Source organism: Ptychodera flava (assembly GCF_041260155.1).
Source record: "Ptychodera flava strain L36383 chromosome 3 unlocalized genomic scaffold, AS_Pfla_20210202 Scaffold_26__1_contigs__length_13983176_pilon, whole genome shotgun sequence".
In the NCBI taxonomy this organism is placed as follows: Eukaryota; Metazoa; Hemichordata; class Enteropneusta; family Ptychoderidae; genus Ptychodera; species Ptychodera flava.
Genome location: NW_027248280.1, coordinates 325,933 through 352,633, shown reverse-complemented (window position 1 = coordinate 352,633; position 26,701 = coordinate 325,933). Strand labels below are relative to the sequence as shown.

The window sequence follows — 26,701 nt, the reverse complement described above, 5'->3', positions numbered from 1 at the left end:
TCCTACCACCGTGAGAGTCTCGCCTCACGTGACATGAACATGCCTCCTCCAAGCTGATATGGGACCGTTCAATTTTACGGCCTGGGGGGGGGCGCCGGTAAAGAGGGTCGATCATGGCCGTTGCACGAAGTAAACCTAATTGGAGTGGGCTGCCAAAGCCTCTGCCCGTTAAGAGGGTCATGGGTAATACATAAAGTCAATTTATCGAAGGCGGCCCTGCTGGTAAAGAGGGTCGATCATGGCCATGGCATAAAGTGAACTTTATTGTAGGTATTAGGTTTTTGAAAATGTGGTGAACCCCCTTTCCTATCAGTGAAAAAGCGATGACCCCCCTTCGCGGATTCCAAAATGACGATGACCCCCTGGACTTTGCCGGCCCCCCGGCCGTAAAAACTGAACGTCCCTAAACTGAATGGCCAAAAGTGATCCCTTAGTTCCATTGAGGTAATTGTGTATTAGTTAGCGTATATCTCTGATTAAAATGTAGTTCGGTTGATTTTCTACAGGGCGCAAAAACTCTGTGCAGTGTGTCTGTCTCTCACACAGGTTGATAGTTTAGGTCTTCAAGTTCTGATTGAGTCAAATTCGCTGGGTGTGCTTACATTCAGTGATTGTATGTGATAGTCATACGAGACCATAGCACTTGTCGTGCCGTAATTACTGTTTTCGGAGCGTCGATTGGACGATTGGAAACTGAGCATGCAGTTTACTCAACGGAGTTATCACATCTTCTATGTATGTCATTTGTGGTCGATAGGCGAGCTGACGCCTTTTTCACTCAAAGTGTAGTAGGTTCGGAAGATCAAACGGTGTCGATGAAACTCAAACTTCGCAAAATGATGAAAAAAATTGCAGATTGAGAATCCAAGTTTTGATATAATCACAGCATATAAACGCCATAAATGAGACCATTGGGGAGATCTTTGCTGCACTGGGCCATAATTCCTAGTTGTTGCTTGTCACTGTTTTATGCGTCACCGAGCTCAGTATTCTTATCCGCCGTGCACCAACAAACTTAACTCCAATTAAATGGAAAGTCACCCAAGCGCAGTGCCCCATTTATAACATCTGCCATTTGAAATACATCTTAAAGTTCATTTTTTTCGCTTTCCTCGGTTGTTTGTGCAACAGTCCCCTGAACGTCTCACAGACGCTTCACTGTGCGCATGTCTCAAGTGCGCAACGTGCCTCGGGGACAGATACTCGGACTCTCAAACGTCTTCAATTCTTTTCTGATCTTCTGCTTGTTGGGGTTCATTTTAAAGCTCTTGATGTAAGAAATCTTTTCACCGTTTTAGTTTTTCGAAATTCGAAAATTTTTATTTTTCTCCATAGAGTTAATACAGGGATGGCGGCCATTTTGAATTTAAAATATCGGTAAATCTTGGGTTATTTGTTTCTCTAGTACCAAAATTTGCACGGTGACCCCCCGATTTTTATTCTTGATTTTGAAAGAGAGTTGGTTGAACGATTCCTCAAGGAAAGTTTGAGTAAAAGTTTAAGTCTTTCACTTTCGAGGCGCGAACTACTTTAAGGTAAAATGCGCCTCAGGCACAGATATTCAGATTTTTGTAAAAATCGAGAGTTAACACAGAGATAGCGGCCATTTTTAATCTCAAATATCAGTAAACATTGGCTAATTTGTTTCGCTAGTACCCAGTTTGGCACGGCGACCCCGATTTGCATTCTTGATTTCCAAGGGAGTGATTTAAAGTTTCAATGCGAAAATTTTGAGCCAAAGTTTTAGTCTTCAACTTTCGAGGCGAATACTATAGGAGTAATGGAGCTTGGAGGTAAAAAAGAACAGTATTCCGGTTGAGTGAATTCGTCATTGATTACGTCATGTTTGTTTGCGTTAAAGAACTTATCTGTTGTTATCATTGTATATTAATTGAATGTTACAGCTCGGTTGAGAGAGAGAGAGAGAGAGAGAGAGAGAGAGAGAGAGAGAGAGAGAGAGAGAGAGAGAGAGAGACTGCAGACAGTTGGAGATGCAACGCTGTTTGAACTAACTAAGGGTGAATGAGAGACAGAGTCGACGGGGGAAGGAGGGGATGGGACGGAGCAAGTGATGGAGAAACTCTTTTATTAATCAATGAAAAGTTCAGATGTCGATTAGTTTGCCTGAAATGAAATTTCTAAGGACTGTTTCCAAAATGACCGGTCAAGAAGATTAATCAATGTCGAGTAAACCGTGCGCCGCGTTAAAGGTTACAACACTGTAAATCACAATTTTCGATGGTACAGTCTCGCGTCAAACGAGCATTGCTACCTGTTGACCCTTGGCCCTTCGATTCATCTCAATCACCCTGCGAAAATAGACGTTTTAATGAGCAACACTTGGCTGGATACCGATATCTTGTGTAACGCTCCGTTAGGTGTGTTTTTTCCACTGTGACAGCTTTGGGGAGTTGAAAAAGTGCGCCTGTGCGCTCGATCGTAACATCTGTGCTGTGTTTATAAATCACAACTTGGATTGTCAATAACGCCATTCCAAGTGCAAAATTGAAAATCGACCGGGTTGGCTTTCTTGGGCACGTTGCTGCCCTTTGACGAGGGAAGAAATCAACATTCACACGATATGATCGTTCGAAATGCTCAATAAACGACCTGCATCTCTATTGGTTACCCTCTATGTCAATATCCTTTCTCTCACGTCCCCGTAAGTGTGAGAACACCAGTATGGGATCGATTCATTCTCACACTCTGTATTATAGCGCCAGCGAAATATGTTTTCGTTTGACGGATGCTCATTGGTCATTTACTGTCCCTGCGCCCAAGCCACGTATTATTTGATGAATAGGAAGTCGCGTACTGTAAAACTGGAGCTATAGCACGGACAACACGGCATACTTCGAAGTGAACGGATTCTTGCTCTCCCGTCGGTGTAGATTGACCAAAGCATCTGAAAGTATGATACCATGTTGTTATTTTGACTGATAAGTCACAAAATAATTATTACTCAATGCTGTCAGAACAGTGAGAAGAAAGCTTTCATCAGACTAATAAACAGAGTTTCTCTTTGATGTGAATGTGAACTATATTTTTTTGAAGGGGAATGATATAAATCAAAGAAATCGTTGATGTCAATTGTGTTTTGTACAATAAAATCCGATAACTGCAACGCTGTCAAGTATTGGAGGATCGTTATGAGAAAAATAATCCCATACCCAATGGGTTGTGTGTGGAATTCTATTATTCTCAAATCTGTATCACTATTGGGTCTTTCGGTGATAGCAAACGCGGATGTATTTTTGAGCAATGATGTCATCATTGTTCTTGTATTTGAATGTGTTCCAGACGTTGTTCTGTGTCCATATATATTTTGAAAACTGAATACTGTTTTAGTATTGGTGATGTACAAGCAGTTGAAGGTTTGAAGTAGAGCGCACATCGAAATCGAAATTTTGAAAACTTTTGCTCAAATTTTCCTCAAGGGCCAAATTTAAACCAATTTTCTTAATAACTTAGGAGGACAAATCAGGTGTCATCGAACGAACAAGCGTGCACGTAAAATATTTGAACTTGAAAATGACCTCTGTATTTTGAGTTAATTCTATTGTGAGAAATGAAATGGTCGGTTTTCACAAATTTTCAATTTGGAGACAAGACGATTGAAACTTCATTGTTTCAACTGGCTGCGAAGTGATTTTATACCGGCAGTAAACCACTGAAAATCGTTACATAAATCACATTGCCCGAAAAATGTCCGTGGGGTGAATTCTACCTGAAGCTGAAATAAAATAATATTGCAAGAATGAACATTGTAAAAAGAAATGGCGAGAGCAAGGATGGGTCTTTCAGTTAGTTTTGTGCTGGTCTTGCCATGAAAATGGCCATGAGCGATTGATTGCCGGAATCGGCCCGGAGTCCACATCCTTAAAGAGCGCCCCCACACAAACTGGTCGCTTGCGTTGAACATTTTCCCTGTATATGGGGTCACTTTTTGTCGGCAGTCCATACCAAGCTATGTACTAACTTGGTAACCTATAATATTGACTCAGATTGAAATTAGTTTGAAAGCTGTCCAGAACGGGACAGGATGACCTTTTAAAACCAACATTCTTAAAAGCCGTCTCAGCTAAGTAATCAGTATTCAAATGGAAAAAAAGTTTTCAAAAGTTTTGCTTTCAAAAGTTTTGCTCTTAACTTATCTATTATTTATTACTTATTGAATGATGGAACATAAAAAGTATAGAGTGTGTCTCGATGTCCGTACTCTTTCGGTATTACGTTTTGTAATATGGTCCCTGCACTCGCAGAGGGGAGCATGGCTGACATATCAAATGAATTCACAGTCGACTCCACTGCGCTGAAGAAGTTTTCCTGGGGGCAAAAGAATTTTCCGAAAATCTCTCGGTGACTTATTAACTGGAGAATCGCGGAAAAGGCATATCGCCGGCTCATAAATGCTTTATGAATGCTGATGATGACGAGGGGCTTCAGCGAAGATTACCATCTCATCGGTTGTGCCTAATCGAATATGATCGAGGCTTATCTCCATGGAGACAGGGTAATCGAATAAAAACATAGCGATTTGGAGTTTAGTGATTGTCAGAAAATCTGCGTGAAGCGAGGCGACGTCGAAGATTACGGGTTACGTCATTCTCATATAAGAGTCAAGTTAAATCTTTCTGGGAATCTGCCCCGGGCTTGTTGGGATTTAGCCCCGATTTAGCGTTCGTCTTGATTGGATTATAAGAAAAATGGCATGAATCCGAATATCTCCTGTATATTTTTATGCACCTGATAAGGTAATCGGCTTACATCAAAACCTGCCAGGGGTAAGCTTATGGATGTCAGCTATGTAATACGAGTAAACTGAGTGGCGACCCTCAACTGCGCATGTGCAAGCGTTTTGGATTGAAGAAAATGGTTAATCGTTTCTACCCACGCTGAAAAAAGGGGAAACATCGAGAAAAATTGTAAAATCTACACACCACACAAAGAGGATTTGACACTGCAATTAATGCTGCGACTGACACCGATTACCAGTTTGAAATGGAATACAAGATTGCGGGACAACTGCCGTACATGTTAGGAATGTGTGAAAAAAGGCAGTGTACAATGTGCACAAAACCTCGGCATCATGTGACGAACTGTTCTATGGGAAGGTTTCCTCTTGCTTGCAAGTTGCCTTGATGTTAAACTGAATAAATGGATTGATTGAAACACTACAGAAATTGTAATTGTGCTTTCAATAACGAGGGGCAAGCAAGGAGGATATACATGTTGCTGTCTATCGCCACGGATGGAAAAGGTTGAGAACATACATCAGGCATAGTCTATTATTTATGCCCAAGCACTTTACATAGCCTCACATAGGGGAACAGTAAAGGACACAATGTATGAAAAGGGAAAGAGAGAAGTCGGTAGATAGGTGGCGATAAATTGGTCCGTGGATTGGTAGACTCGACATGCAAGTAGACGGGCAACACATTTCAAAATACGTTCAGACAAGAGCCCAGGCTATTTGCGTAGGAGAGAGGCGGTGTTTATTTTCGTTTTACTTGAAGCTTCATTGTTTCGAATCTTCGTATCGGACAATTCTTTCCCCAATGAGACCTGTGTGTTTATTGTTCCGCTTTACGGCGGCCGTGTAAAATCATTGATGTGTTGCAGAGCACCGAAAGTACTGTTTGCGCTCGTGTTTTCCCGTAAATTCTCATACTTCCTAACATATCTTGCATGTGTTGTCTCTGATTGCGTATTCCATGAATTACTACGCCTTTTCTCACCAATATCAGCAAGTTCGTGTCAATCGTTTTCCACCGCATCATGTAGCAAAAGCTCTGAACAGCAAACTTCGACTCTGACAAATCCCTTGAACGCTTTTCGTTTTGTGTCCTATTCACTTCAGTGTCAGGTTGCTCGCTATTTAAAGCCAACAACTCTAGGTGGCGGTCGTCATATCCTACCAAGAGAGAGTATGCTTAGCATCTCTCACTGGGATCATCATAACTCATAGTGGTGTGTCGAATTGGCGTCTTGCTCACTGGTTTGTCTCCATTACATGTAAATGAAAGTCAGCTCTGCCGTTGTAACCAATGTCATATTTTTTACAATGTAGCTATTTATATGAAATTAAAAGTATTTGGAAATATTTTGAAAACTCCACAACTGATAATATGAAGCGTAGCTTGTACTCGAATACAACTCAAATCTGTTTTTCAAAACACTGTCATCTTTCTTTTTAAACATACCATTGCTCAGACTCTATGTACATTTACACATACTCACTTATCGACAGTTTCTTTACAGTTCCTGGTAATTACGATAACCTGATTTCCCGAATACTATACCAGTCACCAATCCTGAGGTTCCTCAGATCCTGTCAGCTTCCAAGATTTTGTTTAAGAAGCACTGTCTTCCAAATTGTATTAAGGTGACATTGTTTTTAAAAGCATACATGTCCAAATTTTGATCGATTTCAAAAGAAAGTTTACGCCATAACAAGGGACCTAGAATTATATGCCGATGTCAATACTTGAATTGCGCCATTGACAACCGATTTTAAATTTCTTCCGAGAATAATTTTACTCAACAACAAACGAACAAAAACTATTAACGACAGTATTCAAAACAAATAAAAGCTGCGACAAAACGTATCGAGGAAATTTGATCCGAAATTTCTTACTTTCCTGAGTTCAGATTGCAGCATTTATGAGTTGCAAGCCATCACAATTAAAATATGTTACACATACATACATACATACATACATACATACATACATACATACATACATACATACATACATACATACATACATACATATGCACATGTACAAACACATACATCGACACTGATATATTCGACTACAATTGCGAGCTCACACACAGGCCTATACTTGCCATAATACTATCGAGTGTATCTATTGATAGCCTTGATGGTGATCGCGTCTGCATGCGCGTGTCGTTCGGAAGATAACAACCAGTATTAAGTCTTCAGATTTCATCCACTCGAGATAATCGCGATAACATCGATGCAGTTTTTACTTGTGTAGAAAAAAAATGCATGATTACAAGAATTCCCAGGGGTTTAATTCTTTAATATACACGATAAAGCCATGTAGATATGAGACTTCAAAGTCAATGATCGGCTTTAGATAAAGTATGCCCGGCGGGTCTATCAGTAATCACGATAGTGAACAATACTGGAGTGGAATACTTGAACACTGACGTTAGCTTTGACCGCGGGTTCGGCAGCGACTTGTGAACTCTGCAGTAAACTTGGAGGCATCATCGGATATGTTGCTATAAGTAGCGAGCTACCAAGAATAACTTTTCATAAGCACATTGCATAAGGGTCTGTAGCCGTAACTTTTGATAGTTTTCTTTTTCGTTTTTATTGTCAACCATAATAATGTAATGCATCGTAAATTTTGCTCCTGTCAGTTTAGTATGCGGTGTGAGATTTTATCTGATATCTTCTGTGATTTTATCAAGTGAATGTTTGACAATCAATTTTCTGTTTGGCGTATAATGTGTCTATTTTCTTTTCCTGTTGAATGTATGGAACAGCGACAGAGGTATTTGGCACATGTTGGTCTCTACCATAGTTTTGACATTCTATTATTTAACTGTTGTAGGCCTACAAAGAGTTTCATTCTTGCAGTTTTTTTTATATCTCTTTTCCCTTTTCTATGTGTAATCCATGTATGCAGGTCAGGAAGTGTAATAACTTTAAAAAATTAAATAAAAAATTAAAAAAATGTTCTTCAAGTCTTGTTATCACTTTATGTTGTTGTGTTGTTGTTTTTTTTCTGTCCTTCTTGTTATACTCTTCAAACATGTTGATATACTCAGCTTGTCAACTCAGCCTGTACATGTGTAGACTGCATTGTTTAATGTTGTTGACAAGTAAATTCTTGTTCGGACTAAAATTCAAATGTAAACAATAACAGTAAGTTTTACACGCATAGACAGCGTTGAGACGTTAAAATGGTATGTGTTGCAACATGCTTTGGGGAGTAGAACAAAGACTTGCAAAAAAGTTACAACTACCGGATCTTTAATCACAGGCGCCCGTGGGCTGGGTAGTCTGCTTGATCGACCGACTTTCTGCTCAATCTATCCATCCCGGACTCGATCTGCCAGCCACTGCAACCTAATTACCCCGCAGTGCAGGGCAGACAGAGTACTCGATCGATTGATCGAGCAGAGAATCGATCGATCAAGCAGACTATCCAGCCCACGGGCGCCCGTGCCTTTAATAGTCTAGGTAACATTGATACTCTGAGTCTACCCGGTGGGAGTGGAGAACTGCAAAATCTTCCGTCCATGTGTCGTTTTTAAAGCCTTTTCCGTATTTACCTATGCTATTTTGAAGTATCAGTTTTTCTTATATTAATGCATCAGAGAATTATGTCCGGTCTTATTTTCACTTTTTGTTGTTGGTAGCCATTCTTTTTGTTGTTTTTTATTGTGTTTGCTGCCTTTCTTGTCACGAACAATTACTCAAGAACACTTGTAAAAATAGACGTTTTCAGATCTCAACACGGCATGCATGCATGGTCAATAGCTTGTTCCTGAACTTTAACTGGTCCTTTATTTCGTTACTATGTAAAATAAACAATTAGCATATGAGATGTTGAAGATAAAAGTTAAGGTTAATATTCCGTAAACTAGACAGAACTAGCCCTATTTCTGTTGCAATCATGTGACGAAAACTAGAACAAAATTGTCGATTTTTGGGAAAAAATCGAAAAACGCCTTGTGAAAATAAGAATAGAAAAAACCCTCAAGTTCAGAAGAAACAAACTTTAAGTCATACTTTGACCAGCGGCAACGTCCAGTCGCAATAAAAGTAGTGCACCCTACATCTGTGTGCGTTTCTGTCACGTAAAGCGTCCGTCGCCATGGAAGTACCGTGACTACTTTCCTGTCCGGAGGAAGAGGCCCCAGGGAGGGGACAAGTGTGCGTGTTAGTCTGTACACAGTTTGACAAAATCACCGGCTTTTCACTCTCTCGATGGATATTAGAGTAATCAAATGTGAAATCTATGATTTCACGATTCTATGATTTCGCTGGGCTCAGTTTTCTCGTTTGTTCATTACACGTAGCTCGGATCTACGCCACAAATTTCACCAGAAAAGATATATCTCTACCTCTCTGAAAGCCTCGACAAGTCTTTTCTTCGGCAAATCTGATTAGGAAGGCAAAAAGAAGCAGGTTTCCATATTTGCTTATTCCTTATTTATTCTCGTTATCTGTTCATCTACTCGCTAAGGAGGCAAATCCCACGCCCACATATAGTTTCAAATGTGATTTCCTTCACCGAGTTTTGTTCGTTTTAGCTTCTTCTAAGATTTGCTTTCCAATGAACGTATACGTAGGCAGATCATCATCAAGACCCTAGAATGCCCACTGACTGAGGGCGCTGTTAGGCTTCCCGACCACTGCCCGTCAACGTCAATACCTCTTCGATCTCCTACTGCACATTAAATACAAAGTTCTCCATGGATTTCACAAATAGCGCTCCTGCTTTCCTCCATAATGAGAACCACTACTGCCTCTGCAACAACACCATCGTCTATTTTGACATGACCTGGTATGGTATTACAACCAGGTGAAAAACCCTACCACTCAATAACTTCATTAACTTTAAACACAATGGGAATGCTGATGGAATACACACAAACACACACACATATATATATATATATATATATATATATATATATATATATATATATATATATATATATATATATATATATATATATATATATATATATATATACAGGAAAAAAAAAAATATATATATATATATTCTCTGTGCCCAAGTTCAGAGGTTGCCATAAAGCCATTATGGTGATAACCGGGAGGGCACATTATATATATATATATATATATATATATATATAGATATATAGATATAGATGGATGGCTATGGATATACGTGAGTGTGTGTGTATTTGAGAGTATAATACAACTTCATTTGGATCAAAAACTCTGGGAATCATTAACTGTTTTGAAGAGGGGTGAGGTTGGGGAGGAGGCCAACTAAGGAATAACATCTATAGTATGAATACTAATGGTTTGTGAAGGAAAAATTGATTATTTGCTCGCCGCATCTTTGTTTTGCCAGGAAAATCTGTGACACAGTATTCTGACCTCTTTGGCCTGATACACTTTAGTTGTTGGGTGAAAGGGGTGTATTTCTTGTGAAAAAAGATCAAGGAAGGAGCTACTGTCATTAACACACAGGATATCTGTAGGAAGAGCTCCCGATAGCTGCAGTACAGTAGCTCAGGTTTTTGCCTAGGGTTGCAGGTTGGATGACAGAGCAACCCAAAACCCAAGGCAAAACCTGGAGTTACTCTACTGTACGCTAAGCTCTGGACTGACTGCAACAGCGTACACAGTGACTCATGATAGACATGCCTGTACACTCACAATGGACAATATATTTATTAAAAGCTAAATGCAATATGTACAAAAAAACACTTTTGTTCATTTCACAGTGACAGGAGAGATAAGCAATACAGAGCAATCACCCTAAAAGTACGGGTTTGTAAACTTTGCCTATGAACTGTATTGCCAACCAGCAATCTCATTTCACCAAGCTTGCATTCTTTCATAACTTTTGACGGGAAAACTTGTTCAGATTCTGACAAAATTTACACATACACTGATCAATTCACAAACAGTAAAACATATGGAGTTTTTTTCCAGAATGGGTAGGGTTGATAATCTGCGGTACTTAACAATGGTAATATGGTGTAATGTTTGTATCAGTGTATGTAAATTGCAATGGTTGAAATTGGAAACATTTCATGGCATGGGGGGGGGGGGGGGGGGGGGGAGGGAGTCATTGGAACTGCGGCGTTGTGGTTTTCTTGTTTACAAACAATGTATTGCATGCACAATATCTATATGCATCACGTCAATGTAGCTGCAGTATTTATATTGTACGGCAAAATATGATGAACATATTTTACCTTTCATCAATCAAAAACTTACCCTGGATAGTGTTTTTACACTGTCTTATGTCCCTTTGAGTGCATTTCCGACGACTCCTTCCTACTACACCTGCAAACATTCATTCTACAACTTTGCAAATTTAGAAGAGAGTGACCATACCCTTCCAATTCTGCAGTGATAGTTCAATTTTATCAATAGTGGTCATTAAGTAGATTGGGTGATGTGGGGTTTTTAATGTAAGAAGTGGAAAACAATAGGGAATAATGAATCAAAATTTTTTTACAGCAATGGATTTGTTCAAGTACAATGGTTATGCATAATCATAGCTATCAGAGACCAGCGGTTTGTTCATATCTCTCTGCATGTTACTTCTGTCTTTGAGTCTGGCCTGGAGCAGGCTGTGTTCAACTGTGCCGATGCGTACGTCCATCTGCGTGATCTCTGTCTTCAGTCGCTGTAGGGCCTGCTTGATTTTCACCAATGGCGCTGCAATGACACAGGTGAAAATGAAATGTCAAGGCTGGAAGAACAGACTGCTTGCTACATGATTGTGCTTTATTGCTGAAATAAACTGTAATAAATACAAAACATGAATAAACACAGGTCACTGACAATTTAAGGTAATTTTTTAATGGTTCTACTAAGGAGCAACACAGAAACATGGTGTTCTACAGACTCAGTACGCTCAAAAATTCATGTGATGGCGGTACAAACCAAGCCACGTGTACACATTGGAGCGTGCATGGAAATATACATATTTTTTTGTGCCTTTGCGTATGTGGGTTTGTACCATGCAGACCATTCAAATTTTGGGTTTAACCAGTTGTATTTCACTGATACTACTGAACTGCGGAATACATTGTAACAAAAGATTTTGCAAGAAAAAGTGTTCTAAGTAACAAAAATAACACCATTCTTGGTTTTTATAACTTGTACATGTGTAAAATATCTTCCAGAAATCACTACATTCCTAATGTAACATGTTCATGTAACAAACAAAAGAAAAAAAGAACCATTGAACGTATGTTTCATACATCCGCTGTCTGGATCAGTTTACAAACATTTAAGTTCGTTTAAATTGGATTATGCTACAATTATTTTCATCTCTCAATAATTAAGGTACAATGCACGTCGGGGGCAGATATTTGGACTCTCAAACTTTACCAATCTTTTCTGATCTACCACTTGTGTGGGTTTATTTTGAAGCCCTTGGAGAACGAAATACTTTCACCATCTTAGTTTTTCAAAAATCAAAAATTTTATTTTTCTCCATAGAATTAACACAGGGATTGCGGCTATTTTGAATATCAAATATTGGTAAATCTTAGGTTATTTGTTTCTCTAGCACCAAAATTTGCATAGTTATCCCCAATTTTTTTTCGTGATTTTGAAAGAAAATGGTTGAAAGACTCCCTGAGGAAAGTTTGAGCTCAGCAAAAGTTTAAGTCTTCACTTTTGAGGTGCATACTACCTGAAAGCAAAGCATTGTGACAAAATTATGAATAAATTTACCTCCATCTGTCATACTGGAACCCCTCTCTTCCATGTCTTGTTTGATTTTTTCCAAATCTTCAGAAACCTCAGCCAACGCTCTGCTTCTGTCCGTCACACCACCACTGGCTTGTCTGTACTGCTCCTTCACCTGTCAAGATATTTTTGAATCAGTCAGGAACGCATCACAGGCGGTTTCTGTCTAGAAATGTCAGTGTTCAGGGCACTGCGGCATGACGTGAGTGTCAAATTGTACAATGCTATGAATGAATGCCAAGTTCAATGCTTTGTGCTACTTGTCTTCTACAACAACCACACAGCTGAATTCTTTCATGCCCTCACTATGAGTTTGAGTGCAGTGTATGTACTGGTATGTGTATATCAGGCATGTGTGGAATGGGGATTGGGTGAGTAAGTGCTCTCAATAATTTTATCTCACTGTTGGTCAGGTCAGTAATAGTAGCTTACACATATGCTTGTACAGTGTTGCTGTTAAGGGGCAGCACCTAGGTAAATATTAATGAGGATCTCCCTGGTTGTGTTACCTGGGTTCCCCTTGGTGTATCACTGCAATCGGGTCAGGGAAGAATTGAAATGGTAATTGGGTTCCTGTACCCCCGGTATACTATGTACGATGTACCTGTGTTCCAAATCCATGGCAAAAGAAGCACTGCTAGGATTACAACACTTAAATACCATCCAATGGGGTTTGGTTACTTTATATTGTACAGAAGGAATATAATTTACTGACAAAAGGCAATCGTATGGATAGAGTTGGGAAATGACATACTAGGTTTTCATCTCCTATCAGAGATATTCAAAAATTTTATCAAATGTTAAGCAGTATCATTGTCATGAAAGAGTTCACTTGTTATACATTTCCTGCCATCAAGACTCATATCTTGCGAAGTAAACATAATGAAAGGTTGGTTGGAATAAGTTGGTGACAGCATACAAGTGTCCAACAGTTGAACCATAGAAGAATTTTTTTTGAAACATCATGGAGAGCTCTACTGCATTTTGTTTTTCATTTCAAAAAGTGGAAATGAAAAACAAGATGAATTTGAAACATTCATTCCTGAATGTTTCCCATATAACCTTTGCAATGCAGATTAACCCTCTGAGTGCCGGAATTTTCCCAACCAAAATTGTAGGACAACATTCTACCAATTTTTAATAACTTTTTTGTAAGTCTTGTGATAATTTTGGACCAAACAGATATCACATTTCATTGGCTACAGTTTTTTGTCAAAATTTTGGCAAAAATCTGAAAAAAATGGTCTAGGGTACATTTTATAAAAGCGACAAAAATTGACTTTGGTGCTCAAAGAGTTGATACAAACCATGAGGCAGATTTTATAAATGGCAGACTCACTTCAGCCAGGGAATCCTGCATGTGTCTGAATTCACCCAGTAAGTGTTCCAGTTGGTTGTTGATGTACTTCTCTCTGCTGTTTATTTTCTCCAGTGTTCTGGAAATCTCCTGGTGCAGTTTGTCCAGGTGACCCTGAAAGCATCCAATCACAAACAGCGTACATATGACTTGCGTATCTTTATTCCGTTCACAGTCCCTCTGGCTATATAGGGACTGTGCCCCTTAGAGCTATGGAAATAGAGGCTGTCAATAGGCCCACACCAAATTATAACAATTTGATTGTTGGACGTTGAAGATATAATGTTACAGCAGTACAAACAATACACTTCAAGTTTTAACCTAGTATTACACAAGCTAATCCCGTATCACCTTGCTGTTCCATTCCTTTGAAACGTAGATTTTATTTAACCAATGTGAAAATGCACATCAATTTTTTTTACACACAATTGAACTGGCAATGATTTTAACAAAGATAAGGCAAAAGTGTGTAACTTTTCTTAGTTCAGTTGTTTGATAGGATGCATCAGATAATTTTACATAAATCCCTGTGTCTATTCATGAATCCTGTACACCTGGTTTCATAATTTTCAGTTCCTAAAATCTATTTAATACACTAGGGCTAGATTGAAAGGCTGCTGGTAAAGGGTGGTATTTGTTTCAAGCATTCAACTATGGCCATAGTTCATTTCAAGTGATACAAATGAACAACAATGTCCATCTAAATAACAACATTTCTGCATTTTTCAGAAATGATTTATGAATTTCTAGATTTGAGTCAGGCCAACAATTGGTCTTCCTCAAGTCTGTGATCCATCATTTTGGCTTTGAGGGTGCTCTGAATTTACCAGACTGGCATGTTACCTTGGTCTGTGAAAGAGACTGTTCAATACCATCTCTGTGTTGATGCATCTGGTCTACGTGAGTGCGCCAGTCTTTGTTGTCGGTACGGATGGTCACTTTGAGGGATGGCAAGACCCTCTCCACTTCAAGCCTCCAGTCAATGGCGTCTGTGGTAGATTCCATTATCTCCTGGGGTTTACTGAGCTCACTGCTCTCCTGAAGATGATGGCAAACACAGACAGTGATAATCACAGACGGTAAGACTTAAAACTTGACTACTGAGGGCGCTGTTCTGGTTGTACCAGGTTATTCAAATTCAATGCAATTGAATATGTAAACTTTAATATACAAACTGATACTGAAAGTAACAGAACTCATTGCTAATAATGAAATCATCAATTACTTCATAATTGTCACATGGTCATCTTCAAAACTTTCATAGAATACAAACCAGGCTCATACAAAATCTGTCTATCAAGTTTGGGACCAAAAGAAAAGTTTTTTGAATTGAGTATGGCATAAATTTACTACACATACAAATACACAAGCAGAGTTTGATGATAACATTGTAAATGAGGGTGTTTCATTAAGCATGGAGTCACTAAACACATGAAGCAGATATGTACACTCAAATCAACTCTGACAAATTCTGATATGTCATATAGTTGTCTAATACATGTATATGTGCAATAGGGCTGACTAGCTGACTGGCCGAAATATAGAAACTATACTTACGGTTTATTTTTCAAGTTCTTCAGTCCTTCAAGATCAAGGAAACTCTCTTCTTCTTCAATGTCTCATAATCATTCTGTCAAAAAGAAACGAAAATAAGATAAAAAATTTGATATACAGATACACAAATACAGGCACCACCAAGTTTTTTTTAACATGCAGTTAGATCCATGCCACTTTCTCTACAGCATCAACGTGCTAAGTGTCTTATGCTTCTATCTGTGCCACTCAGTAACTCTTCAACCCTTTACCCTGATCTCAAAATGCCTATACCTCAAGTGTATTTCAAAACGACATTTTAGGGTTTTGTTTTGTGTTGAAAAAAAGAATTTTGTTCTTGTTGTCCGACTGATCAGTTCTTGCTGCAGACCTACCGATACCCACAACCAGCTGCTATTGGAGGTCACAAAACAGCCAATAAGACTAAACTGGAACTTGGGAAGGGATTACAGATAAACTGACGTGTTTAACCAACATGTCAGTTTATCTTTATGTTTGCATAACCCATCTCTCCCAATCACATACCCATCTACGGTTTTATTGCTATTGGTGCATGTATATTTTGATTTTCTACATGTATGTATTTTTTAGATTATACCCAAATTTCATCAATACATTATGTACTAATACATTTTATACATATTTTTCCTGCTTATTGTGCGTGTTCTTTTTGTAGTTCTAGTTCTTGATTATGTTCACCCTTGAGGGAATAACGTCAATAGTTTATGTGTATGTGTATAACCCACATTACAACCCATCACTCACCCCATAACCCATCTCTCCCCACCGCACACCCATGCTATTACCGCTACATGTATAACCCACAGTACAACCCATCACTCACCCCATAACCCATCTCTCCCCACCGCACACCCATGCTATTACCGCTACATGTATAACCCACAGTACAACCCATCACTCACCCCCATAACCCATCTCTCCCAACGGCACACCCATCTATGCTATTACCGCTACATGTATAACCCACACTACAACCCATCACTCACCCCATAACCCATCTCTCCCCACCACATACCATCTATGCTATTACTGCTACATGTATAACCCACAGTACAACACATCACTCACCCCATAACCCATCTCTCCCCACCGCACACCCATCTATGCTATTACTGCTACATGTATAACCCACAGTACAACACATCACTCACCCCATAACCCATCTCTCCCCACCGCACACCCATCTATGCTATTACTGCTACATGTATAACCCACAGTACAACACATCACTCACCCCATAACCCATCTCTCCCCACCACATACCCATCTATGCTATTACTACTACATGTATAACCCACACTACAACCCACCACTCACCCCCATAACCCATCTCTCCCCACCGCACACCCATCTATGCTATTACTGCTACATGTATAACCCACAGTACAACACATCACTCACCCCCATAACCCATCTCTCCCCACCGCACACCCATCTATGCTATTACTGCTACATGTATAACCCACACTACAACCCACCACTCACCCCCATAACCCATCTCTCCCAACCACACACCCATCTACCGGTATGGTATTACTGCTACATGTATAACCCACACTACAACACATCACTCACCCCATAACCCATCACTCCCCACCACATACCCATCTATGGTATTACTGCTACATGTATAACCCACACTACAACCCACCACTCACCCCCATAACCCATCTCTCCCAACCACACACCCATCTATGCTATTACTGCTACATGTATAACCCACAGTACAACACATCACTCACCCCATAACCCATCTCTCCCCACCGCACACCCATCTATGCTATTACTGCTACATGTATAACCCACAGTACAACACATCACTCACCCCCATAACCCATCTCTCCCCACCACATACCCATCTATGCTATTACTGCTACATGTATAACCCACAGTACAACACATCACTCACCCCCATAACCCATCTCTCCCCACCGCACACCCATCTATGCTATTACTGCTACATGTAACGTAAAAACCCGATCAATTCGACCACCCTATTAATTCGACCACCCTATTTTTTTCACAAAACATAATTTTATTTGGGCCCTTTCAAATCGACCACCGACTAAAATTTGGACTTTCTCGATCTCTATTAATTCGACCGAATTACATACCCTTCAAAAACTTCCATCAGTTGGTGAATGAACGATATTTAAAGACATCAAAAACCACCGTTACGAATACGATGAACCACGGGTCATACAAAGGCAGAAATGAGAACAACAAAGGGCTTTGTAAACGGCTTTCAGATTGGTTTTCATTGGGTCACATGATTATTTTCGCTGAGTATGAAACCTCAGTGATTTATAGTGAGCTGGATCTCAGTCGCCCTCTTCCGAAATCTGCGTGAAGTTTCAGCGTGTGTGAAGTACCAACCCTCTAGTCTCTGGTTTTGTCACTATTTTCTCACCTTAATATCGAAGAAAGTAAGAATAAATTACCTACTTTCTCCCTTTCTTATTGTCTTTTCCGAATTCTTACCATCCCGTGTCGATTGAAATTTACAGACTCTTTCTGTGTGTGAATCAATATCCCTTCCTAATTGGACAGATATTATGTTCTAAACCACATGTTGCTTGTTCCTAAAACACATAGACAGATGTGCCCCGTGCACTAAAAGGACGAGTTTGCGAAATCTTTTGCGAACGCTGAAAAAATTGCTGAGGAAAAATCGATGTTACATGTCAGTAAGTACGGCCGCCGCCGCCGCGCCGTGCGTTCTTACCGACTGGGAACAGAGCCCGGGGAACAGAGTAATATTTTCAAACGCAAATGGGGACAGTGTCAAGGAAAGAGTAAGACGACGACTTATTTTTTCAAGCTGAAGAAATTGCTCTTTCTGGCTGTTTTAATGACTCAATCGAATATTTTTATACCCAATTAATAAATCATAGACAATCTCAATTCTCGGTTTCTGGCAATTTTTGTCGACCGATAAGTCTTTTCATCTTCAATATTTCTAATTTCACCTATATAATATCCTAACCTCCTGTGACTTTCCTTCTAAACGTTGATTTGCCTTGTGCACCAAAAGAGATGCTGTATTTTATGCCAAACGATGAAAAGATAGCTGAAGAAATAACCATGTATCAGTCAGTACGCCGACGGCAGGCGAAACCCGGACGGCCATACCGATTGGGGACAGAGCAGAGTAGATCGAAACGCAAACGGGGTGTTATTAAAGGAAAGGCGGTGACTTATTTTAAAGCTGAATAAAGTGCTGTCTCTGGTTGTACTGTGTAAGTCTGTCGATCGAAATATATATTTTGTTCCCAGTTGATTAATCATGGGGGATGGCAGTCTCGATCTCCCCTTTATGGTTCGATATTTACTGACTCGTTCCTTCTCATTTTTGTCAATCGATGAAAGCATTTTCGTCTTCCTTATTCAATCTTACTTTGACCGATGTGATATCCTGACCTACAGTGTCATTAGTTTTGACCAACGTACAAAGACGTTGCCCATGCGCCGGTGACGTAGATATTTTGCAAAACGGTGAAGAAATATTATTATTTATTTATTAGCCGTGTTCACAATAATGACACTGGCTCAGAAAGAAAAAGAAGGACAAGAAAATGTATAACACTGAAATATTTGGACACGTACGGCCGTACTGCATGGGGGCCCGGGAGACATCGATATCAGTCTTTCCGGACTGTTTACATGTAGCTTAGGGGATATCAAAGGAGATGAATCAGTTGGTTGAATAAAACAAAAGTTTTCAGACATATTTTATGTCAATGTTGTAAATGTTGGACTTTTGATTCGATTGAGAAACCAGAATCACCTACGAGAGATGTCTGTATTAAACACGGACGCACAATTCGGAATAGTTTGTTGTGCTACTGCCGGTCTCAGTCGTGGTGTCTCTCTCCCATAAAATTTCAAAGCTATAGGCCTACACTTGTCGTTTCGATTCACAGGTAGCAGTACACCGATGACCAGATATTAAAACAAGTCTAAGCAATTTTACGCCGTGAACGTCCTTGAACCTATGGACGTGCCCATTGTTTTACTGCGCCCATTAGCGTGTAAACCCCTGCTCGTTCCCAGCAGAGTACTTTTTTAAAGTTCTGTACATCAGTGAACACTTTGTGTATAAGCCCTAAACCTAGTTTAATTCAATTATGGAAAGGTATTAGTAAAAATGCGAGAAAAATGGCACGTTTTTCCAGTACTTTTACAGTTCTGTGCTTTCCATCCCCGTTACTCAAATAGAATAGTCCTATTCACAAGCGCTATTGTTTTAAATCACGTCCAGGATGTGTTGTTGATTTTCATTCTTTCGTGCAATTTCATTTGTTTGAAGCAATTATCCTTTCATTTGACTGCTCTTTGGGACTCTTCTGGATATGTGTTTTGGATAAAAAGAACTCGACAGTGAAAGACATAAACTTCGACGGTGATAGGTATACAATATCGGTTCGATGTGCGAAGATATACAGATTACAAGTTATTTTAGAAGTTCTCAAAACCAGTAAAAATATTTCTGCGCGCCACTTATTGATCGTGTCTTCATGTGAACGTCCTTGAATCCGTGACCACGACCATTGTTTTTGAAGTGTTCGACGGTCGATGATCGGTAGATTAATATGTTACTGAACTATCGTGTGTTTGTTAGCATGGTTAGGTAATAAACGGTGTAGTCTGTAGAGGCGATACGGCGAAATTCCAAGGCCCAAGAGAGCATGTGACGTACATCGCATGCTTTCTTACAACGAACGAGCCGTCGGTTTCCATAGCTACGTGAAATCCGGCCTCACCGATGTCCCTGTCCTGATTCGGAGAACAACTTTCAAGCTGCGAGTTGAGGTTCAGATGTCCGATTTTTTCATATTCAAAAGGCTTATTGATTCACAGCGAACGCCCGTCTTGTTTTTAGCACATGCATATGAGGGCAATTGAAAATTCAAAGCCAAATAGCCAGTGGGAAAAAATTCCATGCCACCGGACGACTCGCTCTCACCAGCGGTCGCAATGAAAAAAAAATCGAAGTCTCTGAAGTCGGTATCATTGCTCCGCCATGTTTACTGTTAGTTGTACGGCCAGTTTAAAGTCACAGATTTTTCTTCACGGCAAAATTCATATAATTGCCATACCGCGAAGTTCCCTGTGCAATATGTCTTATGTCAATTTGGCAGCAAAAGCGTCACGGACATTCGATCGATGGTGATACACTTTCTCCAGGCCGTGACATGTCACCAGTTACGAACTTTACCGGTTTTCGATACGAAATATGCAATATATTATCAGCATTGTTCACGTTGTGTTTTGAGTCTGATATCAAATATAACAGGAAAAAACTAACGATTTGAGAGACGATAGAGACCATGCCCGATACGGAAAATTGACATGAACTAGTTGCATTGAGCAGTGACCTGAAACTTCAGACTTATATATAAATGTCGACAATATAAAATATCGAAATACCGGAGAGGGAGAGAGAGAGGTTTACGCTGTCGCGATTTGATTATACTGTTTCGGATATGATTTCGGTATAGACGATACACAGACATCGAAAATGTACACCTACTTTCCAGAAATTCGACTAATCTTATAATAAGAGTAGAATAAATATAAAAGTGTTGGTTGAAGTAAATCTTCAGATGTTCAATTGGTTTTCCAAAGTTAGACAATACTTACAGAAATATGGTCATCATAGTCTTCTCTTAAAAACTATTATCTTCAACACCACGTTTCTTATGATCGGTGATGTCATTTTTTATTATTTTTACAAACTTTCAATGCATCAAACGCCATTAGACTATCTCATCTGCCTGTCAGGGAGTTACTATATATTTCCAAGGGCTGGCACACGATGTCAACTTACGCGTCGTCCGTCGAGCGGCCGGTGGCAGTGTCACAGATCGCTCCGTCTGTAATCGCGGCCACTTTGATTTTGATGTGACACCCAGGTGTGTTTGAGGTTTTTTGTTACCTAATTTGTCGACCTCAAAAAATTCCACAGTCCATGCTTTGAAGCAGTCTCAACATGGCAAACATGTCTCGCGTAAATTCATCCTCGTCGTTCCAATTAATTCGACCACTAAATTATTTCGGCAGTTTTAATTTCCTAATAAATCGACGATTTTGAAATCGTAATTATTTTTTTCTGGTCGAATTGATCGGGTTTTTACGGTATAACCCACATTACAACACATCACTCACCCCCATAACCATCTCATCCCCACCGCACACCCATCTATGCTATTACTGCTACATGTATAACCCACAGTACAACACATCACTCACCCCCATAACCCATCACTCCCCACCACATACCCATCTATGGTATTACTGCTACATGTATAACCCACACTACAACCCATCACTCACCCCCATAACCCATCTCTCCCCACCACATACCCATCTATGCTATTACCGCTACATGTATAACCCACATTACAACACATCACTCACCCCAATAACCCATCTCTCCCACCGCACACCCATCTACCGGTATGCTATTACTACTACATGTATAACCCACATTACAACCCACCACTCACACCCCATAACCCATCTCTCCCCACCGCACACCCATCTACCGGTATGGTATTACTGTTACATGTATAACCCACACTACAACCCACCACTCACCCCCATAACCCATCTCTCCCAACCACACACCCATCTACCGGTATGGTATTACTGCTACATGTATAACCCACACTACAACCCATCACTCCCCACCACATACCCATCTATGGTATTACTGCTACATGTATAACCCACACTACAACCCATCACTCCCCACCACATACCCATCTATGGTATTACTGCTACATGTATAACCCACACTACAACCCATCATTCCCCACCACATACCCATCTATGGTATTACTGCTACATGTATAACCCACACTACAACCCATCACTCACCCCCATTTCTTCCTCTACTTTATCCAGAGTCAGTTCAGCATCATCATCCATTGTAGACTCTTCTTCCATCTCCTCCTCTGGGTAGATAGGTCTGTCATAATAACCAGGTATAGAAAATTGTCATCAGTTTAACACCGCTAGATAATGTACCATGATAATACAATTTCTACTTCAGTATCATGTATTAAACTCACGTCAACAAATTTGTTAGTTTTCCTCAAAAAAATAAAGGGTGCATATCAGCTGCTACAATGCAGTATAGTGTTTTGTTTTTCTTTCATGAACCTTTCTTTTGTGGATCACACTTGAACTTTTTTGCATGTAGTCCGATGAATACAATGAAAGAATATTAATATTAAGAAATAAAAATAGAAGTCCCATGAGTTCATATACTTTTGGCTATGCCACAAGCTTCTGATCATAAAACTTCTCATCCAAAAGAATGTATGTCAAAGGAAAAATCTATATATGTTTTGGCATATTTATTAACAACTAAGTAATTATTTTGTTGACAAAATATGTATTCAACAAATACATATTAGCACAAAAGATGGAAACCGATGGAAAAGCTAAAAAGTCATCATAGTTACCTATTCCAGTTGAAATTCGTCTGTTTCAAAGCTTCGTCAGCAAATTTATCGATGACGTAGATGACATGTTCACCAAAGCCAGACTTCAATTTTGCCGGGGGGAAATCCACTGTAGAACCCAGCTGCCGCAGTTCATCCAAGATACTGGATATTGTAGCATTGGGGTCATCATACTAACAGGAGCAAAAGATAACATAGTTACGACCATTGGTTTTGATAATACGCCATGCAAACTTTGAAAAAAGGGGCTGATGTAATTGCTAAGCACTGTGCACTTAGCTGTATATTTTGCATTTTATTTATCATAAAATATCATCCTATCTTAAGAGAGCTGTTTTGGATTCCCATTATTCAGCCATATTGTCTTATGTATATTATTCAATCCTAGGTCACGATTTGGTTGGTTAAATTCAGGTGCTTATACACATATTCATGCAGCCACTATATCTGAGTTACAACTCGAAAACTATCTGGTTGTTGAAATCTAAGTTGTGTCTTTGTCGCCAATGCTCAAAAATTTAATGTTCTGTTGTCACACTTTGGTAAGTATCTTTACATAAGTTGCATTTGACTTCAAACTATCTTATTGAAAAAATAATGTAAAAAGACACAGCTTATGGGGCTTTAATGTTGCCGATCAAATCAGGAAACTTACTTGGGTCAGCTCTATGCCAGTACATGTAACGTGTAAAACTTCAAAAGCTCACAGAGAATGTGCTTGAGTTAGTGGTATGTCAAATGGGAATAAAGGGTGGACTATCTCTTTGCAAAACACACCACAGCTTATCTCTGTAATCCTGAGGTCTCATACATGGTGCCTAATTTTCATCCTCTTTTTAAAAGCAAATTTTAACATTCACTTGAGACTGCTTGTGATCTCTTTGAAAGATGTAGAAAGGTAGTTGTACAACAACATCATGATGAGCATCTGATTGGCCATTGTTTTAAAGAAGTGAAATCATGTTTATTCCAATATTAAAAGACCACAGGGTATTGATGTGTTCATAAACCATGTGACAATGGTCTGATCATCCCGTTAATCCAGACACTATCAAAATGGTCTGATTTCTCATTTTAATAATCCAGACACAGGGATCACTTTGGGGCGCGATAACGCGATATTTACGCTCAAAAATCAGAAAAATCGCATTCAGAAATGTCAATTGGGCAAAAAAGTCGCGCCGATAATGGAAATGGTGCGTACGTGATACATTTACACGATCTAAATTCATCGGTAATCTTTGGCAGGTTTTCAGTACAGAACCACTCATTGTGTCGCCGTAGAGATCGCTATACCAAGAATCTGTTGCAGAGTTACCCGTTTCAAACAGCGTTTGTGATTGGTTGCCAACAGGAAGTTTTGCGTTCTTTGAAAAATCATTGGAGTCGATACAGCAAGTGTTCATTGCTGATGTACAGCGTGTTGTCGTCGCTCAAAATGGCGCTTTCGAAGAAATTAGTGTCCAGCACGAGTGGCAGTGCGAAGAAAAAACGAAAATGCACTATTCTGGACTACTGTACTTCCGTTACTCCCACACTAGAAAGTATGGATTCGATCGCCTCGGATTACAACTACACTAAGTGTGACAGTTTTCAGACAGGGTAGTGAATTTCGCCCAAAGCCGTTTCATAAATGACAAGCACTACGAAATCTTTATCATACCTTTCAAAACTTTATTGTGCTTATCCTCAAACTGTTAACACCGACAGAAGTGGCATTTAGGGGGGGGTCAAAAATGCCAAATTTTTGACCCATGTTGAGTGCGTAGTAATCGGACTGATATCTCAGTAATGTAATTGGACGTTGTATTTGGAATATGATCATAGGGGCTAAATACTGATATTTGAAACTTCGAAGCCCGATTTTCAATTTCGATGTGTTTAGAAAACTATATGGAAATATTTCGTGATAATTAGTTCCGTTTAATCCATGGACAACGGAACTTTTTTCAACGTGTATAGCGCTTAGATATCGGACACGGGCTGCCTCTGTCTGTTGCGTTCAACACCTTGTATTGTACGGTGTGGCCATGGAGGTAGTATGGTGTGGCTAACTTCGCCAAGTTTGTAGCGCCCGAAATAGCTTCTACCGAAAAAAAAACTATCCAAAACAGGAGGGCAGCGTCATCTGACTTAATTTGACTTTTAAAACGCTATCAATACAGAGCAAAGTGAGTACAACGAACAGCATGTCATTAAATGTCCGAAAACTGAGGTTGTCCGAAAACTGTCACACTAAGTGTATTGTTATGCAAATTAACCAATATGCAGAAAATCACGGACATCCCACAGACTTTGAAATTCTCCCACTGTTTTTTTTTTCATGTGGGATTTTATCTCATCCTGAGCCAGGGTAATCCCTGAGACACCACGGCGTGATTGCAAGTTTTTTGAGTCAAGAAGGAACAAGGATGCAGAGTACAGAGGTAAGTAAAGACTGATACTCACTTCTTGTGGTGTGTCAAAAGGCTTGCCCATCAGATTTATCAGCCATGCAGCAAGCGATGTGAACATGAAAAACTGTTCTCCCGGGTTGGTCTGTATCGCAAAGTAATGCCTGCAAATGTAAAATAGGAGTCACATGAATTGTTATGATGGAAAATGACTGAAATTTAGGTGATGTTGCTATTGCTGTCACTGTAGATGTATAGAAAACAACTTTATGATGTCAAAATTGAACTACATAGCCAACCAGCGATGGCAGGCCTCTGACCTAAATCTTGCAAAAAATGCTCCTGCAAATGGTGTAACCAAATGAAATCGCAGCTGTGGAATTTGTCATACATTTTCGCTATCATCATCAACAAGGTGGTATGATTATAAAATTGTAAGACAAATGCCAAGAGAGGTGTGGAAAATAAAAACATATTCCAATCAACATGCTAGGCACGAGGTCCTTGAGCCCCCTCCCTTTGAAATCATTTCAATAGTCAGAGGAAATATCCCGTCGATTGATAAGATCTGATCGGACCAAATCCAACCTTTGTTGAAAGATTTATCAATTGTACAGTTAGCTGGGGAGTTAGAAAAAAAAAACTAACATGTTAATTTGGCTATATACTTCCTAATGTAAAAAAGTGAAGGTTGGGGTCCCGGGATTTCAGGATATCTCTCCACTTTAACAACCTCCATGAGTTAACAAGGTGCCAACTGCACAAGAGCGAACTACCGGAAGTATACTACGTTACCTTGACAACGGCTTGAATCCAACCCCGCGCAGAAAATCCTCTTCGTAATTCAGCAATTTCAGTTTGTCGAGTAAATCTTCCATGACTACGAACGGCATATACTGCATGCCTGGGCCACTTTCGGCGACGGCACCACCGTCACCACCACGTCGTTGTTCCTCCGCCATGATATAGAAATTCCACGCTGTTCAGTGTGTGGAGACCTGTGACCTGTGTTTAGCTTGTCACTCTGAAAACAACAACGAATATTTTGCGATTGTGTCTGGAAATAATATGAGGGAAATCAAGCTATGTAGTTTCGCAACGATGAGAACATCACAACTACAGGGTTACGGTATAGTTGTCATAATTGCTTACCAGGCTCGACGAAATACACCACACTTCGACTGGCTGGAAGTTGGAACTTGTGCAACACGTACGGGTCAAGGAATTCAAAAGTTATCCAGCATTCAAGTAGCGTTCCTTATTGTTGAACCCAAAAACTTTCGCTATACCCAATGGCCTATCTAATTTCTTACGTTAAAGGTACGAAAACACGTTAAACTTGGGATCATAGCGAGAAGGCACACATAACAAATAGGATCAATCAGATCGACTTTTCAAAATATTCAGACATCCGGATATGACGTTGGCTGTGCATGATGGGAAATTGTCA

General features: G+C 39.7%; 1 protein-coding gene across 1 annotated transcript; it reads right to left on the bottom strand.

Moving 5' to 3' along the window:
* Window positions 1-10,390: 10,390 nt before the first annotated feature.
* Window positions 10,391-26,662, bottom strand: LOC139126077 (intraflagellar transport protein 57 homolog). Its single transcript, XM_070692136.1, is given in 11 exon segments — window positions 10,391-11,413; window positions 12,440-12,569; window positions 13,794-13,925; window positions 14,655-14,846; window positions 15,365-15,428; window positions 15,431-15,441; window positions 22,269-22,359; window positions 22,859-23,031; window positions 25,307-25,415; window positions 26,047-26,275; window positions 26,404-26,662. Coding segments are annotated over 10 exon segments (1,245 nt in total). The 5' UTR covers window positions 26,214-26,275; window positions 26,404-26,662; the 3' UTR covers window positions 10,391-11,237.
* Window positions 26,663-26,701: the final 39 nt, after the last annotated feature.